The sequence below is a fragment of the Ammospiza caudacuta genome, chromosome 3, assembly GCF_027887145.1.
Source record: "Ammospiza caudacuta isolate bAmmCau1 chromosome 3, bAmmCau1.pri, whole genome shotgun sequence".
In the NCBI taxonomy this organism is placed as follows: Eukaryota; Metazoa; Chordata; class Aves; order Passeriformes; family Passerellidae; genus Ammospiza; species Ammospiza caudacuta.
In genome coordinates, this window is record NC_080595.1 from 59,652,633 (window position 1) to 59,669,133 (window position 16,501).

Here is a 16,501-nt window from a genome sequence, read left to right on the forward strand (position 1 = left end):
TCAATCTGCTAATCTATAACAGAGGTTTAGTGGACATTTATGTTGTTGCTTTGTTGGAGTTTTCTATACTTCAGTCACACCAGCAAGGTGTATGATTTACTAATTTTTCATTCTGGCTCACAGAATGCCATTTTCTATCTTGAATTTAATTAAAGTATTTCAGTCTTCAGGAGTACTCTATTCTTACTTCTTCTGAAATATGCACATTTTATTGAAACTTAGAGCCAAATCATAGTTTAATTCTGTAATTAGCTTCTGTAATTCACGTCAAAACCTGAATGTGAATTCTCAGGAGCAAATCTAACTGCCTGAAGATGAAGCAACCATCAGAAAACAATTTACACTAAGCAAGGTGAAAAAAAACTCACCACATACACAAGTTAGAACAAATTTGTAGTTGCATTTTATTTAATCAATGAAATCTACCTTAAAAACACAAAATCAAATTTAGTAACCCAATACATTGGATTAGAGGAAGCTTCAAGCTTTTAAGCACAAGCCAGAAGTCACAGTCTCAAGGAGAGTTTCGGAGGCCAAAGCAATACACTGGAACAAAGTAGTGTCTTTTTGTGGAGACATGCTCCCTGCACCATTAGCGTGGTTTTGGATGCAGCAGGTATTTTTAGCTGTCAGTTATAAAAAGAAGATTTTGTATTTGTTTTATAGTTAGGTTTGTTGCATCGCTTACCTAGGCCCTGGATTAATGGAGAGAACAGGCAAGTTAAAAGCCCTTGCCTGCTCAATTACTACCAACAGACAATTTACATTGTGGTAAAGCTAGCTTTATTTAAATGAGGTTCAGACAAGAAGTAACTTTACATATTATTAACAGCTTTGGAGCTACAAACGTAAGAATCAGGATTACACAGGTCATGCTTTTGTTATTTTGTTTTACCTGCTGCAGTTATTGCAATATGGCTTAAGGTACATAGGTATACAATTTGTACAAATTCAGCCAAGTTTGCACTTGTGAGGTGTTATTAAGAGCATCATTACCTTGCAAGCCAATCTAAATGCGTGGAAACCAACTGAGGTTTTTGGAATCGCCCAAAGCTAAGGGGGAAGGCTGCCTCTAACAATGGACAGAGATAGACTGGATTGTTTGAAACCACATTGTTTGGCTTTAAATATTTATATCATTCGCTCTGAGGTAAGGAAAAATCTTTTGATGCTTCCACGCAGGCAGCACCAGATGGTGCAATCACACCAGTGCAATCAGTCACATCGCTCGCTGGACGCGCAGCCTCGAGGAGAGGCCAGCACCTGCCGTAACAAGAGCATTTGTACACTAAAGCTGATTTTAAAATAAATTACTATACAGGTATGAGAGTGAGTTATTGTTCAACTTGATGGGCATTGGTTTCACAATGTGTGATTGTAACCTTCACTTTGGAAATCAGAGCTGAAAGTACTGACTTGTACCCCTTATTCGATTTTAACGTAAACAACAAAGGAGAGGACCAATTCCTGTTGGGGACAGACATCCCAGGACTCTCAATCGTGGGGCTTCTAAGCATCTTTATATCACCCTACCCATTCTGGTCTCACCTGCTCTCAATCCAATCCACCTTTCATGAAGCTTTTTAAGACCTCAGGACCCCAAAAATCTCATCAGCTTTTTGAAATTCAAGGCAGAATTCATTACCAAGTCCCTTTTTTCCTCTTTTCTACTCCTGCCTCAGAAGAGACAGAGAATTGTCAGGAGTGGGGAGAATTTCAAAAAATGGTGAGGTGGGAAAACAGTTCAGGCAGGGACTGGGAAAGAAGGAAGTGTGTATGCAGGGAAGATGTTAAGACATTATAGGGCAGGGAAAAGCTTTGCCTTGGATGGGGAGGTCACCAGAAATTAGCAGAGCTTGGAATCAGAGGGGTGAGATACAAAGTGGCACCAGAACAAGCGGTGGTGTCTGGAGGGTTCTCAGAAACCAGGGAGGTCGGCAAGTAGAAGCGAGCAGTGGGTCAGGTCAGGGCTCTCCTTTTGTCATTAGAAATATCATAGTTCTACATTAAAATCAGAACTGGGTTTAGGGTATACATATAAATATTCAAAGCAAGACAGCCAAATTTTTGGAGAGATTTTACAGGGGGAAAAACCTGGAACAATAAATAGGAAACTACGTGTTATCAATTTCTGCTCCAATAAGTATCAATTTCCTCTCCAGGCTACTCTACAATATTCATTTAAGGGAATGCCTAAACAGTACAGAAGTATCATCGCTCTACATTAAAATCAGAACTGGGTTTAAGACATACATATAAATATTCAATACATTACAGTCCAGTCCTGAGACCTGAAGTCTGGAACAACAGAGGAAGGGTATTTTCCATCTCCTTTCAAAGCTACACTGTAGATATAATTTCTGACTGAATCAGGCCTGCACAAATACAACTGAAAGATGGACAGAGATACCTGAATGGGACTGAAAGGCAGCAAACTTGAGCACCTTGCTCAAACAATTTGTGCGTGATCCAGTTCCTGCTGTTTGACAGACGTATCCAGAAGTCTCATGTGTTCTCATCAGCCAGCCCTCCTCTTCCCCCTCACACACAAGCTGAGTAGCACCTACAGCCATTCACAGGTCAGATCAAGGCAGCTAGGAAAGATGTGAGTGGTAAGGGAGACTGCTAAACAAGGGAGGGAGACTCAGGGACAAGTGAAGGGATTCAAGGAGGTTGGACAGTCAGGACACACATTAAATGAGGGCACAGTAATAACCATGGCAAAAATTCTAGTGGTCTGCCCAGTCAATGAGTGGTGCAGCTCCAGTCTTAATGGACTATTTTGGGCAGAGACAAATAACCTTCATGGAACACAGGTATGGATACAGCCAATATTAAAGGCATTGTTTTTTAACAAAAATGGCAAGGCGAGGTCTTCAAAAGAACAGATGCTAACATCCAAGAAGAAAGGGTAGTGAATAAAGCTCCTGGTTCTGTGGCAGGATTGTCAGTTGTTCTCTAGGACTGGCATCTCTCCACATGCCACATGGATGCTTAGCACATCTGAAAGAAAGATGACAGTAAAAAAGCTTTAGTAATGACTGCTTACTTTCTCAAGAATACATTATTTCCCCAAGCAGTTCTCAGAGATAAAGGTCTTATGACTTAGTGAAGCAAGTGCAGTACATATCCTAGGGAGAGACTGTACTTGTAATTTCTGATTCAAATTCCTCTGAAGTGTAAAGAGTTTTGTACATGAGGCACTCCAGGTTTACCATGGAAGGCAATACTCACATCCTTCAGGATTTTAAGAAGAGCTTTCTTAGAGAGTGTGTCTGCACATTAAATTGAATACATTAAGTGTGTCATGTGAGTTCCTACCTAGGAAAACTGAAAAATACATTTACTACCTCCCAGAAATACCACACCAAAATATAGGCCAAGTCCAAGGCTACTGAAGTGAGAGCAGCCCTACAGCAAAATAATTAACAACAAAACAAACAACCACAACACATCAGAGAGGACAGTTTAGAGATCCTCACAACTATCTTAGAAAAAGAAATAAATTACTGGCTAAAAATGCTACTTACATTCAAGGCGTCAGAGCCACTGAGTTCTGACTTTGTCTATCACAAGATGTTCCTTCTTGACAACCTTCATCCTCCCACATTTGTGTTTTCCCATCTTCCACTGGTGGATGATATAGTTGTTCCTCACTTTCTCTGCATGTTTGCTGTCCTGTATGTTGGTCTGAGATTTCCATAATGTACCCAACCTCTTTTTCCCTTAATTTTGGTGTGTGCATGTCTAGGGTGTCTTTGGTTGAATCTTCTGAAGTACTTTGTTCTAGGGTTGATTTCTGAAGTCTCACATTTCCCCTTGAAATTTCTTCAGAGCTTGTCACGACTGTTAAAGAATTCTGACTTTGCCCATCTTTCAGCATCTCAGAAATTAAAGGCATGTCCTTTTTCTCCACAGTTGCATGGATTTCTGCAGACTCAGTTAAGGTAGCAGTTTTCACTATTCCTGTTTGCTTGAGCTCTTGCTCCTTACTTTGTATCTCTTCCTCTTTTACTGGAAGCTGTTGATCTACCTGTGTACTTCCCAGAAGTTCAGGTACAATTATATCTGATGGGCTTTTCCCTATGGACTTAATGCTCTCCTCTGACTCAAGGGCAGCCGACTCTTCTGCTTCTGCAAGTTTGTGAACGGCTGACTGGATGGCATTCAACACAATTTTTGTGCTCTGGGACTCTATGATCACAGACTGAATAACATGCTTCTGAAATTCAGGGTGGCTGGGAGACAGACTGTGACTGGAAGGAATGCCATTGTGTTCAGCCTGCCCTGTGCTCTGGGGCTGCTCTTGCTCCTCTGATACTCCATTCATGGAAGCACAAGTCACTCCAGGCTTGGGTGCCTCCACACCAGCAAGCTCTGCAGTCCCACAGCCTGAACAGTCAGTGTTAGAAACTGGGACCTCCTCAGAAGCCATTTGCTCTGGAGTAGTTGCCAAGTGTACAGTTTTGGCTGTCACGTCTGAGCGTGTCGCAGTTTCTGCCACGACATGCTCTCCACCTGCTGCAGCTGCTAGAGCCACAGGTGTTTTCAGAGCCCCCAAGCCTTCAGCCTGTGGAAAGGCTGAGCCAGAGCCTTCCTCTTGCGGGACAGCAGTTGAACATTCATCGTGTGTCACAGATTCCTGTTTTCTGTATTCAAATACTTCTTTGGCTCCATCCAACAATTGCTCATTTTTCTTATCTTCTTTCTGGAAACCTTGACAGTTCAAGGTTTCTACAAGTTCTTGTCCTTTTCCCACAGTCTCTTCTCCAGCCAAACTGCTGGGTGTTTCACATTTCTTAGGACATTTATCAGTGATAACAGCACTTTCATTTTCAACAATCTCTGGGCATGCTGATGATAAATTAGATGCCCCATCTGCTTTAATCTGCACGGGAGCCTCAGCAACGACGGAAGTGCCCTCCAACCGTGTTTCAGATTTGAGCACAGCACCTTCCACTTCATCACTCTTGGAGGGGGTTTCAGCTGTTTTGTCTCTGCATTGTGGCTCTGTGACAGGCACAGAATCTTTTGCTGCAATGTCCCTGTCACACCCATTGCTCATGCTCTGCTCAGCATCTGCAGCTGCTTCTGAGCCAACTGTTTTTGAGGGAAGGGCAGAGGCTTTTCCCTTGCTCTGCAGTAGAACCTCAGGAACAGTGACTTCTGCGCTTTTTACTCCGTTGTGCACAGCATCATCTTCCTCTCTCCGAGCAGGTGTCCTGCTAGGAACTCCTTCAGCACAAACTTGTTCTTCTGAGTCAGGAATTCCATCTTGTTTCTCAGTTTTAACAGTGACAACTGCTTCTGTGCACTCTGATCCCACAGTGAGCGTTCTGCCCTCTCCTTCAAGCTTTTCAGCTGTAAGCCCCAAGGATGAGGTTCCATCCTCTGTCTTGTCCTGAACCTGTGAAGAATTGCAACAGATCTGTGAAAAGGGCTACAAGCAGGGAGTGACCAGCAATGTTCTAGGTGAAAAACCGCAACACCCAAAAGGACAAGTGTTATGGGAAGAGCATACAGTGATGACACAGGGATTAGTACCTCACCAAGACCCCAGCCTGTGTCATTTCTGAGGACATGTAGCTCATTAAACAAAGGGCAACCTAAAATTAACTAAAGGAAGGGACAGCTGGCAGCACTTGAAACAAAGACTAAGCCAAAAGATGAGGAGGTAGGGAAGAAGGTAGGAATGTGCCAGCCACAGCAACTACAGCATTTAAAGCTGGAGATAGTGGTGTTGTTTCCATGTCCTCCCTTTGCAGAGGTACCTCAGCTTCACCTGGATTTCTGCCCACAACTGAAGATACCATCCAATGTGTATGGTACCACATGGATCACATCTGTATCTCAGGTGTTCATATAGTATCTTCAGTCACTTTGTGCAGTGCAGGAGCCCTAATGACAATCATTTCAGTACCTCTGCATCTATGCACACTATCTCCCACTCCATTATTGCATCCACCTCACTCTGCACACAAGCTGCACTGCCTGCTGCTTCTGGACAGCCGTGTATCTCTCACTGGAAATGAACTTCAGTTGCCTCAGGCTACACAAGGAAGGTTCTTGACAGTAATATACCCATAATCTGGTTCTAAACAAGGCACAGTACCTAACACTTGCTGACTTTTACTTTGACAAATGAACCTTTGTGTTATATGCAATACTTACTGCAGGCTTTCCTTCTGGAGCACATTGATCTCTTGTCTCATCCGGTGTCAACTCTGTAATGGGCAGTTTCTCTTGCTCTGAAGGCTCCTGGTTTGCAAGCAGCTCTTCCTTGGGAGTGATGGCTTTGATGCTGTGAAACTCTTTGTCATGTGATAAAGTTTCCTCTGTTGTCGTCTGCACTTCATTTACTTCTTTATGGTCTTCTACATATCCTTGACATCCATCCGTGCTTTCTTCCATCACAGAAGGTATTTCACTTTTTGCTGAACCTTCAGGTAATACGTTCTCTTCAACTCCGTTTTGGCCCTGAATGCTCAGTGCACTTTGCTGGGGCTGGGAGCCATCCTCTTTGTGTTCAAGCACAACGGTTTCCTGGCCGACAACATTCCCATCTTTAGCAGCACCTTTCACCTCTGACTCAGGTCCCTGTACTGTTGTAATTATAGTTTCTGTCACAGCTCTTTCACTAACAGGCTGTGTTACATCTGATTTTACTCTTTCAGCAACTTCATGAAGAACTTTTTGTGTCTGTTTGTCTAATTCTTTCAAATTTTGTTCGGTGGCCTCTACTTCTTGAACTGGTGTAGCTTCCTCTGTAGTATCTGGGGTTTCTAACAACTGTGAAACAGCAGAAACCATCTCAGTTGTCTCCTCAGCAAGGGACACTTCCATGGTTTCTTCAGCACAGGAAGCTTCTGCTGTCTCCAGAGCAGTCACAGCTTCAGAGGTTAGCTCCAGCTCACTTGCTGCGGTGTCATCGCTTACATCCTTTCTAGTCACTGGCACTGTCTCAGCAGCTACCACTGCATCCTCCACAGTAACACCTGGTTCAGCTGTTTTCTGAGTTTCCTTCTCTTCCTCTTCTCTCACCTGCTCAATGCACTCTGTCAGAGCAGCAGATATCCATGATGGTGACCTTTCCTCAATGCTGCTCACTGCCCTTTCTTCTTCCACAGCTACTGCATGTATCAGCCCTTCAGATCCTTGCCCCGTCTTTAGGGTCTCCTTTTCTGCTCTCTCTTCCTCTGAGGTTTGTTCTCTCGTCGCTTCAGCATCTTTCGCTCGTTGAGCTTCCATTTTCTCCTGTTCTGCTGCTTCATACTCAGATAAAGGAACAACAGCTGGAACATCAGAATCTTCCTCAGCCGTTTCTGCCATGTCTTCTCTCGCTTGTTTAAGATGAGCTGGTTCTGGCTTTCCATCTGACTTTTTCTTCCTGCGCCCAGGCATCAGTTTTCTAAATGGAACCCATGATTCATCTTTTCCAGGCTCACCATCCGATGTTGAATGCTCCACAACAGAGTCTTCACTTCTCTCCTCCATTCTGGTTTTGGATCTCCTTCTTGGAGTAACTAACCTTTTAAACGATTCCCATGTTGAAATACCTTCACTTTCAGATGGACTTCCAGCTTGCTCTGGGGAAGAATTCCCTTGTCCTTGGTCACTCTCCTGAGAGCTAGTAAGAACTGCATCTGTCGCTGTTTCTTTGCTCTGTCCAGACTCTTCTACTTTTTGGCTTTCTTCATCAGATGATGATGACTTCCTGGCTCTTTTCTTTGAAGAACCTACACATATAAAAGTTTCCCAGGAGACAGAGGTATCAACTTTTCTTTTGGGCTCTTCTGTAATTTTCTCTGGTTTCTGGTCAATCCCATTTTCTTGTATTTCTCCCTGATTTTCATCAGCAACATTTTCAGTTGCACATACTGCAACATTTTTTGTCTTATCAATTTCTTCTTCTTTATCACTTTCAGAGGGCCTTCTGGCACGTTTCTTGGGAGTCACCATCTTTTTAAATGATGCCCAAGGTGTAACAATTTCTCTTTTTCGCTCCACATCTGTAATTGTGGCATCCTCACTTTCAGTGACCTGTATTCCATCTGCAGATTTTTCCAAAGAGGGAATTTCATTCATCTCCTCAGGAGAAGAAGCAGAACTCTCCCCCTTTTGTTCCTCGGGGCTATCTGGGGAATCTGATAACTGCTGAATTGGCTCACCCTGTTCCCCTAACTTAGATTCTTCTCTTTTACCTTTTTGCTTCTTTCCAGACAGCTTTTTCAACCCAGTACCTGTAAAGAGTTTCTTCAAAGGGCTACCTTGTAATTTAGTCTTTTCTTGAGAAGACAGGAGTTCTGCTTCATTTGTGATACCTTCTGGAGGCTTCTTTCCAGCTGCCTCTTCAGAAGTTACTTCCACGGTTGTTTCATCTGGTTTGACAGTATCAGTTGTATCTGCGCCAGGTTTTCCCTGCAGTCCTTCATCAGCGGGTTTGACTGACTGTTGATTATCCTCTGTGTCAAGGGATTGTTCAGAAGTAGAAGAGAGTAGTAGTTCTTTGCTTTCTTTCTTCTCTGTGGTTCTATCCAGAGCTTCTCCCTGTGCAACATCTTCTGCTGTGGGTGACATTTTTAATTCTGCTTCCTCCGTTTTGTCATCTAATGTCTCTTTCCCAAGTAGAGCATTTTTACTTCCTTCTTTTCCTTCAGATTTTCTAAGCTGATCACTAGAAATTTCCATTGCCTCAGACCCTGTTTCACATGTCTCTTCAGAGGCCATTTCAGTTCTGTCATCTCTTTCACACTTTTCCATTGACTCCAGTTTTTCTCCCACAGGTAGGCCTTCTGAGGATGTTGTCAATTTTCCATTCACACTGTCAGTGACAAGAGGTACCACTGACTTTGTTTCTAGTGGTTTCTCTGTCACCTCACCTTCTTTCTCTCCTTCTTCAGTTTTTTCTTCCTCTTTACCAAGATTTTCTGGGACTTCCACCAGTTTCCTTTCTTGATCATCTTTTTTTTCCTCTGCACTTTCTTTTACAGCTGCTGGGTCCTCTTTTTGCCCCTCCTCATCATGCTTGACTACCTCTTTCTTTTCACTTCCTTCTACTCCTGTGGCTGACAGAGTCTCTTCTGACTCCTGCATTTCACCTTCAGTTTGCTCCTTTTCATGTGCTTCAACAGTTACTGCGGTCACATTTCTCTCTTCATTTTGCTTCTCAGACTCAGGTTTCTCCTCCCTTTCACTGATTTCAGTTGTTAATGTTGTCTCCTCTTTTTCTATCTCCTCTTCTTTCACAGGAGACTGTTGTTCATCTTCTTTAGGCTTCCTAAAACTTTTCTTTTTTCTAAATCCAGTCCATCCTTGAGTAAAAAGTTTTCTTAATGGTGATGCAGTTTCAGTGGCTAAGGCAACTGTCTGAGAACAAGTCTCAGTTGCTTCTGGTATTTTAGGAGATTCTTCTTCTGTTTTTTCGTTTTTCAGTGTATCTTTGGTATTGTCTTCTGCAGAGAGTACATCCTCAGGCACTGCTGTTTCTTCTGAGGCAACTTCTTTTTCATCATCAGCTCCTTCAGGGACCTTTGCTTCCTTTTTCACAGTAAGCAGCTGAACGGGTTCTGATTTTCCTGTCTTTTCCTTCTTCACTGTGAATCTGAACCCAACGAATTTAAAAACCTTTTTAAAACCCAGATCATAAGACTGTGGCTCTGCCACCTGGTCTTCTGCAACTTCTTCCAAAGCTGGCAACTGCTTAATTGATTGAGCATCCTCCTTCTCAGCATCTACACCATCTGTGGTGCCCGAGTCAGATGGATTTGTCTCCATAGTTTCAGTGTCTTCCTTCACAGTTACACTGGAATGTTCTGTTTGTCCAACTGTTTAAACAACAAAACCCCAGTTAATTTCCTTCTAAATTTAATGTTATAATATACCTTTATATATTTTTTCATTATTACTAATTTTCATAAACATACACGTTCTATTATTATCTGCATATCTTTTCTATATGCTAGTAGTACATTTTTAAGAATTTGTTTCTGTTCTATCCCTATTATAATTATTTTCCTTCTTCACATCATTCTACAATTCTTTCCACACTTTATTTGCAAATATACCTTCAAAGCTTATATTCTCTTATTCTATAGCCTGATTTTGCAGTTCTTTTTGTGTGGCTTGTGGGTTTTTTTACTTTAAGGCAAACTTAGGTGAAAAAAAAAATTATCATAGACAATACTGAATAATATATACAATTATTCCTGAAGCAAAGCTCATTAAATACTTCCATGCAGACAAACACATCTGAGGAAACCCAATGAACAAAAAAAACCTGCAAACAAACAAAGCAAAACAAAACTCAAAAGAAGCCTGTTGACCTAAAACGATGACAAAAAAAGGAAGCTAATTTTACAGCTCTGTCCCAAAAGAATAGTAAGATGTGAAAACACCCATGGGAAATCAACTGTTTTTCTGAAAACTCGTAACCCCTACAAAACACATAACAATATATTGCTTTGAAGATCACGAATCTTTGGAATTCTTCTGTACAATATATGTATGTATTCAATACATACACACACACCATCACCATCTACAGCAATTCCATGTTGTTTAGAATTAATAAAGTTGTTACTATGCAAGAAGGTAAAATCCCCCACTGCTCATAGGTCTGTCTGCATTATCTTTTCTTTGAGGACGGTTTGAATTTTTTGTTCAGGTCACGGGCAACCCCCCTCTCTCAGTCTTGCCAGGATAATTTAAGTATTATTTCTCCTCTGGCCAACTCAAGTTCAGAGACTGGCATTGTAAATTACATCTATGGCATATTCAAGACACCAAAAGATTCTTGGGCTTGGATGCTGCTAGGATCTCAGTTTAATATTCTCCTTGATCCTAGATTTTGTGCAACCGGCAAAAGTGCAAGGGCACGAAGGAACATACTCTTCCCTCTGACCAAACCTGTTAGAATGCCAATAGGGAAAAATAAAATTATTTAAAAATGTTAAATGTTGAACAGCAACACCCTAAAAGAAGACATGGTCCCTTTCTTTTAAGCTGTACATGTGCTACTTCAATGTTCAGAAGCAGGAGGAGACAGATTTACAAAGCATGGGATCATCAACTTCCCAAAGTGATTTGGTTTTTATTTGAACCACCTTGAAGCTGTCTCTGACTGTGCAGCTGGCCTTACTTTGCTGGAACACCCGACCCCCACAAGTCCCTCAACGCCTGTTGCTCTGCCCACTTCTCCCTTTTTCAAGGGCTGCTTCTTCAGAAGCACACAGACAATGCAGTCCAGGTAAGGCTGCAACTAACTACACAATAGGCAAAACAAAATCTACAAGGATAATGGCTTCTAACTGCTATGGAGAGGGCAAATTATGTTTCACTATCAGCAGCCTACTGGTTGTTGTTTCCAAGTCAACAAAAGCAAAGCTTTTTGTTTTTCCTTTATCTAACAGTGCAATATTATTTACCTCAATTGTTAACTCCTAATTCAATTAAAAGCCTGATCTCTGCTAACATGCTAACTCGCCAAACATTTCAGACCAGAGAAGTTTGAACTGAGCCATTTGTGAGGGCGAAGGGCAAGACAAAACAGACATTTTGAAGAAGCTGCCAGAATTTTTTATTCTATTGGTAATATACCTCTTGCGAACATCCGTACAATCCACAAGCAAAATAACTCTTATCGATCAAACACTTCTGTTTATTTCAAACACATTTTGTTTATTTAGTTTTATTTTGAGCCTATACAATGATAAAGTCAAGGAACCACTCTTGTATCTGTGTTCATTTATTCTTAGGTCTGGAAATAAAGTCCTTGTCATTTCCATAAAATAATGTAAGTTAACAGAAAACTGTCAAAGGCTTAATGGGAATTCATGAAGTTAGAGGCACTTCTTCAGAGATTATCTTCAAAACATCACATATTTTGTAATTACTTGGTAACAGGTACTTTAATATATTCTTAAGCTTGTTTACACTAAAAGTTATTCTTTTGGCTTAACCAGCTATGAAGCTAAATGCTGATCATTTAACACTGAATAAAAATTTCCACATGAGCAAGGCCTCTTAGCATCTCTGCTCGAAACAAGGTCCATAGAATCTTTCTGTTTGTCCCAGCCCTGCATTAATGCAACATGTTTATTCTCAGACACATGAAAATCTCCATCTGACATGAGTTAGATAAAGGTAGACTGAAATACAGGGCTGAGAGCAAGTGGGGAATTCTGGGTCTAAGCAGGAAGGACCAGAAGTGCAGGGAAGGGAATGGAGAAGTCAGGAGGGCACTTGGGACTGCTGAGCAGCCAGAGACATGGACTTCTATGGGCTCACCTTTCCTCTTGCAAACACTCCCTGGGAATGCATGCCCTTCAAACATTGAAAACCCTGAGGTTTCAAAAAATTGTAAAAAGGTGACATTTCTTTTTTTTATTTATTCATAATTTTTTCCTAATTCCCCTAAGAAAACATCCATTTGGAAGTTTCCTTCCAAATTTCCTTCCAATTCTGTCCCAAACCAGAACAGGTGTTTAGTGTAAATTCAGTGTTTAAAATGAGTTTCAGGTATTACAGATAAATGGAATTACTGTAAGAGTGGAATGATAAAGAATATGAATAAACGAGGCATTTCATTTCCAAAGAAAGATAAGATGTAAAATCAGTATAATAAAGGTGTCTCTTCATATTTAAGATAAGTATTCAAAGGGTTTTTGCTTATTTTGTTTATAAAATGAGGCGTTTATAACACCCAAAGATAAAGACCATGTCTCTGTAAAATGCTTTGCAGGTGAAAAGAGCAGCGACTATTACAAAATCTGCAGGTATGGGCATGCATTACAATAGCAAATGCAATCATAAACACAGAGAACACCGAGTTTAGAGGCAGTGATAAGCTCTCAGAATTGTTAAGCCAAGCTGACAACAATTAGGTCTTCCTTGTCAGTCCACTCAGCAGACATGCTACCTTGCAATACTTCACTAAACACAGTGCAAAAGGAAAAACTAACAGAAATATTGAGTGACTGAACGCACTTACTAATACCAGTCTGAAAATCACAGCTATGCTACAACACACCACACTTAAAGGTAAAAAACCCTCCCTCACGGTGCACAGATGATATACTTAAGAGACCTTGCCCGAGCACTGCTCCTTCAATTCCATCAAAGGATTCAACCTGTCCAGAAGGTATTTCATCCCCAAGGTAACATTCCAGTGTCAGCTGTTAAGTGACCTGCTGCTGCTGCACCCAGTCTCTACTTTGTCTCCTCCTCTAACATTTTAAAATCCTGGAAGATTCTTTAAAACTGAATTTCTGATGCCCTTCCTCAGCGTTTGAGGAAAGAGGTGCCATTCAGGAAATTTGCCTGCATGTTGCCAGGAGGCTGCCACTGCTGTGTGACAAAGCTCCAGTGCCACAAATATCCAAGCTGTCACAACGCAAACACCTGGAACTTTGTATTTAGCAGTTGTATTCTATAGTCACGTTTTTATTAATGATACTTCAGTGCCCAAACACTGTGAGGGCAATTCTGAACGCAGAAAGGTTTGGAAGTTACTTACACAAGGCATTGCTGGTCAGAGTTCTGTAGCATGTCACTACCACAGGTATTCTGGCAAGACAACCAGCACTTTCTGAATTAATTCAGTGGTTTTGAAAGCACCTTTAAGAAACACCAGACAGGTTCATCCAAACAGCTACCAGAAAACAAAACAAAACAAATAAAGTAAAATACTGATATGAATAACATTTCCTTAGGTTTCTCCTGAGCAGGGCTATACTTTACTAGCTATGTGCTAGCCAAGGAATAGAATACAACAAAAATATACCTAGAGAAGGTGATAAAGATCAGGGGTGATATCATAAAATTGATACACTTAGCTATTTAAAATCCATTGTGGCCAAGGACCAGCACTGAAATTCTATTTTAACTGCTTACATACCGGTTAACTTTTCAAATATTTTTAATTGAATCAAGGTGCTGCTCGTGTTTTAGTAACTGCAACTTTTATTCTCAAAGAAGCTTTCAAAACTGACAGTCCTGAGGACTCAAAGGACTTCATTTCACAATTTCATAGGTACTTAGTCCACCGTAAGAATTTATTTCTATTTTATTAGGACCATGCTGATCAGTTGTTGGAAAATTAGTATTTTCAGAATGACTGAACTCCTGTCTCATCCCATTAAAAATAAAATGAGTAATTAAACTCTTCTTTTTGTAGACTGACAGACACAGTCGGCAGTGCAACTTCACTGCTCCCAGCTCTCATCTCTCTCCAGAAGTGAAAACGTGTTTCTCCCCTGGTAGCTGCCAAAGAGTTAAAAAAAACCACGGTGACTGCAAGAGTTAAATCTCCAGCACTTCTGTGGGCTCGAAGTCAACCATGTCAACATCTGGAGTTGGTTGACTTTTCCCCCTAAGGATTTGCAGCACAGCGCTGGATTTTTTCCATGAATTCCCTGCATTCTCAGTCTCTCAGATGGATGTGACACACACCCAGCGCCCACCTTGCAAACTCCTCTGGCCACTGCAAGGCTCCAGAGGACTTTGTGCATTTTCATTTGTTCAGTGTTCAGGGCCAAACCGTGCTGCTGTCACATACACAACTCTCTCACTAGGTTTGCACGAGCAAAAGCAAATGCTGCAGCCCTGAGCAACTTGCCTTCCTTGTGTCTAGTTTTGCTACAAACACAACTCGTAAAAAAGCCACAAACAAACCACCAGCTACTGCTCTAAAACGCATATGATACAAACAGAAGGCTGTTAAAAAAATCTGAACCAAGCCTGTATTTGTCAAATGCAGCTTTCTCTTAACTGCACAATTCTTCTAATTATCATTAGAAACACTAATGATAATATAAAAAAGGACAAAAATTGATACAAGTAATTAAAAAAACAAGAGACAGCCTGAAATTACAATATCTGTGAAAAACCTACCCTGAACAGATTTATCTAGAATAAAGTAGCTATTTGGAATTATTTGTGAAATTGAGCACTTTAACATTAAAAAAAAAAAAAAAAAAAAAGAGAGAGAGAAAAAAAGAAAACTAATCAGTGCATTTACGTTTCCACTGCAGAGTGTACAAACTGGGCACTATACCACAAATTCTGATTATTTTAATCACAAGTTTCAGAAGGTTGAGTTTAATAAATCAAACACACTACTCATGTGACAGTAACAAAATAACACAGAAATATGATTATGTTTTATCCTTCTAATGATTCAATTTTTTTAAACTGCAATTGTGACATTGCTGCTTCTTAACAATCTGTTTTTCACAAATTCTTCCTTCCTTTGCCTGCCACACACCATATTTAATTCCACTTCAATGTACAAACAATTCTTCCATAGAAAGCACATACTACGTCCTTCTCCCTTCTATTCCCTCAATTTTTCAAGGACTGACTTGTCATGTTCATTGCAGGGAACAAGTTCTTTCAGATTAATTAAATAACGAGGGAGGATTTACAGATTTCTGCATGCTAAATCTCAACTGCATATCCATGCGATTCATGAGCTTTTCAACCATGTTATTTCAAAGCTTTTGAAACAAGTATTATTTAGTCTTCAGTTCTCTGGTACTTCGGTAGCAACTGAAGAGTTAGGTTTTAAAATCTCACATACTTTTTGATTATTTTTAAAATCAGAAAAAAGGAACAAGCTGCAAAATACCTATTATTTTTTCATGGCTTAGAGCTCCTTTAGAAAGCAAAAGCAGCATCCCCAGAAAACGACATCATAGAAAAGTAACTGAACAAACAAACAAACAAAAACCTCAAACACACAATCATTTTGACTATGATACTGTAGCATTCTAACAATCCCCAAAAAATCTTTGTTTTTAGAAGATTTTGATTTAGCTGTACTTGTCTGCTCCAACCCAGAGCTTCTCAAATTCCAATTCTGAGCCCAGCTTCTCAAATTCCAGCAGGAAAAGTTATGTATTTCATTTATTCAAGATATTTCTTTTTTCATTTCAGTGTTTCAAGAAACAGCCCTAAAAACCAGAAAACACTGTAGTTCTTTAAAAACAAACAGAAGCCTTTTAAAGCCAGAAGTGTCACTAGCTATGGCTTAGATATAGTTGCTGTAGTTAAAAATTCTTCATTAAATACACTCACAATAATAAACTGCTTTCAGACCAGCACAGCTGTTCTGTTTGGGAACCAAACCAGCATGCTACAAATATTTATGAAATAACATGGTTAGACATGCTGTCCACATCACACATTCAGTGACTCGGTTCTGCTTCTTTAAATAAAATGTATTCACTAAGCATAAGATAGACACAACTCTAGCACTTGGGTCTTTGAGGGGAAAAAATTCATGGCTCCATTAGCAACAAAGATGGGATAAGCAATACAGGCCAGTAAACCCTGAGACATTTTTGAGAACCCCTAATGATTAATGAACAATGAAAAGCAGATTGAAATTTTTTCTTTATCAAAACGACCACATAAAGCCTAATGTAAACATCACAAACTCACCACAAAGGAGATGAAGCTACATCTGCACTAATTAGACACATGACAGCTTAATACACTCCTG

At 40.5% G+C, this 16,501-nt stretch overlaps 1 protein-coding gene across 4 annotated transcripts in view; it reads right to left on the reverse strand.

The window, feature by feature from the left end:
* Positions 1 to 380: 380 nt before the first annotated feature.
* The window catches only part of AKAP12 (A-kinase anchoring protein 12), a 30,421-nt gene continuing 14,300 nt past the window's right edge, over positions 381 to 16,501 (reverse strand). For 3 of the 4 annotated variants that reach the window (XM_058801091.1, XM_058801093.1, XM_058801092.1), the window contains 3 exons: positions 6,172 to 9,824; positions 3,531 to 5,407; positions 381 to 3,003 (listed from right to left, as the gene is read on the reverse strand). In XM_058801091.1, the coding sequence (XP_058657074.1) occupies positions 3,533 to 5,407; positions 6,172 to 9,824 (5,528 nt within the window). In that variant the 3' untranslated portion in view covers positions 381 to 3,003; positions 3,531 to 3,532. Of the gene's footprint in view, positions 3,004 to 3,530; positions 5,408 to 6,171; positions 9,825 to 13,513; positions 13,649 to 16,501 lie in introns of all 4 variants that reach the window. The other variant, XM_058801094.1, reaches the window with a different exon arrangement.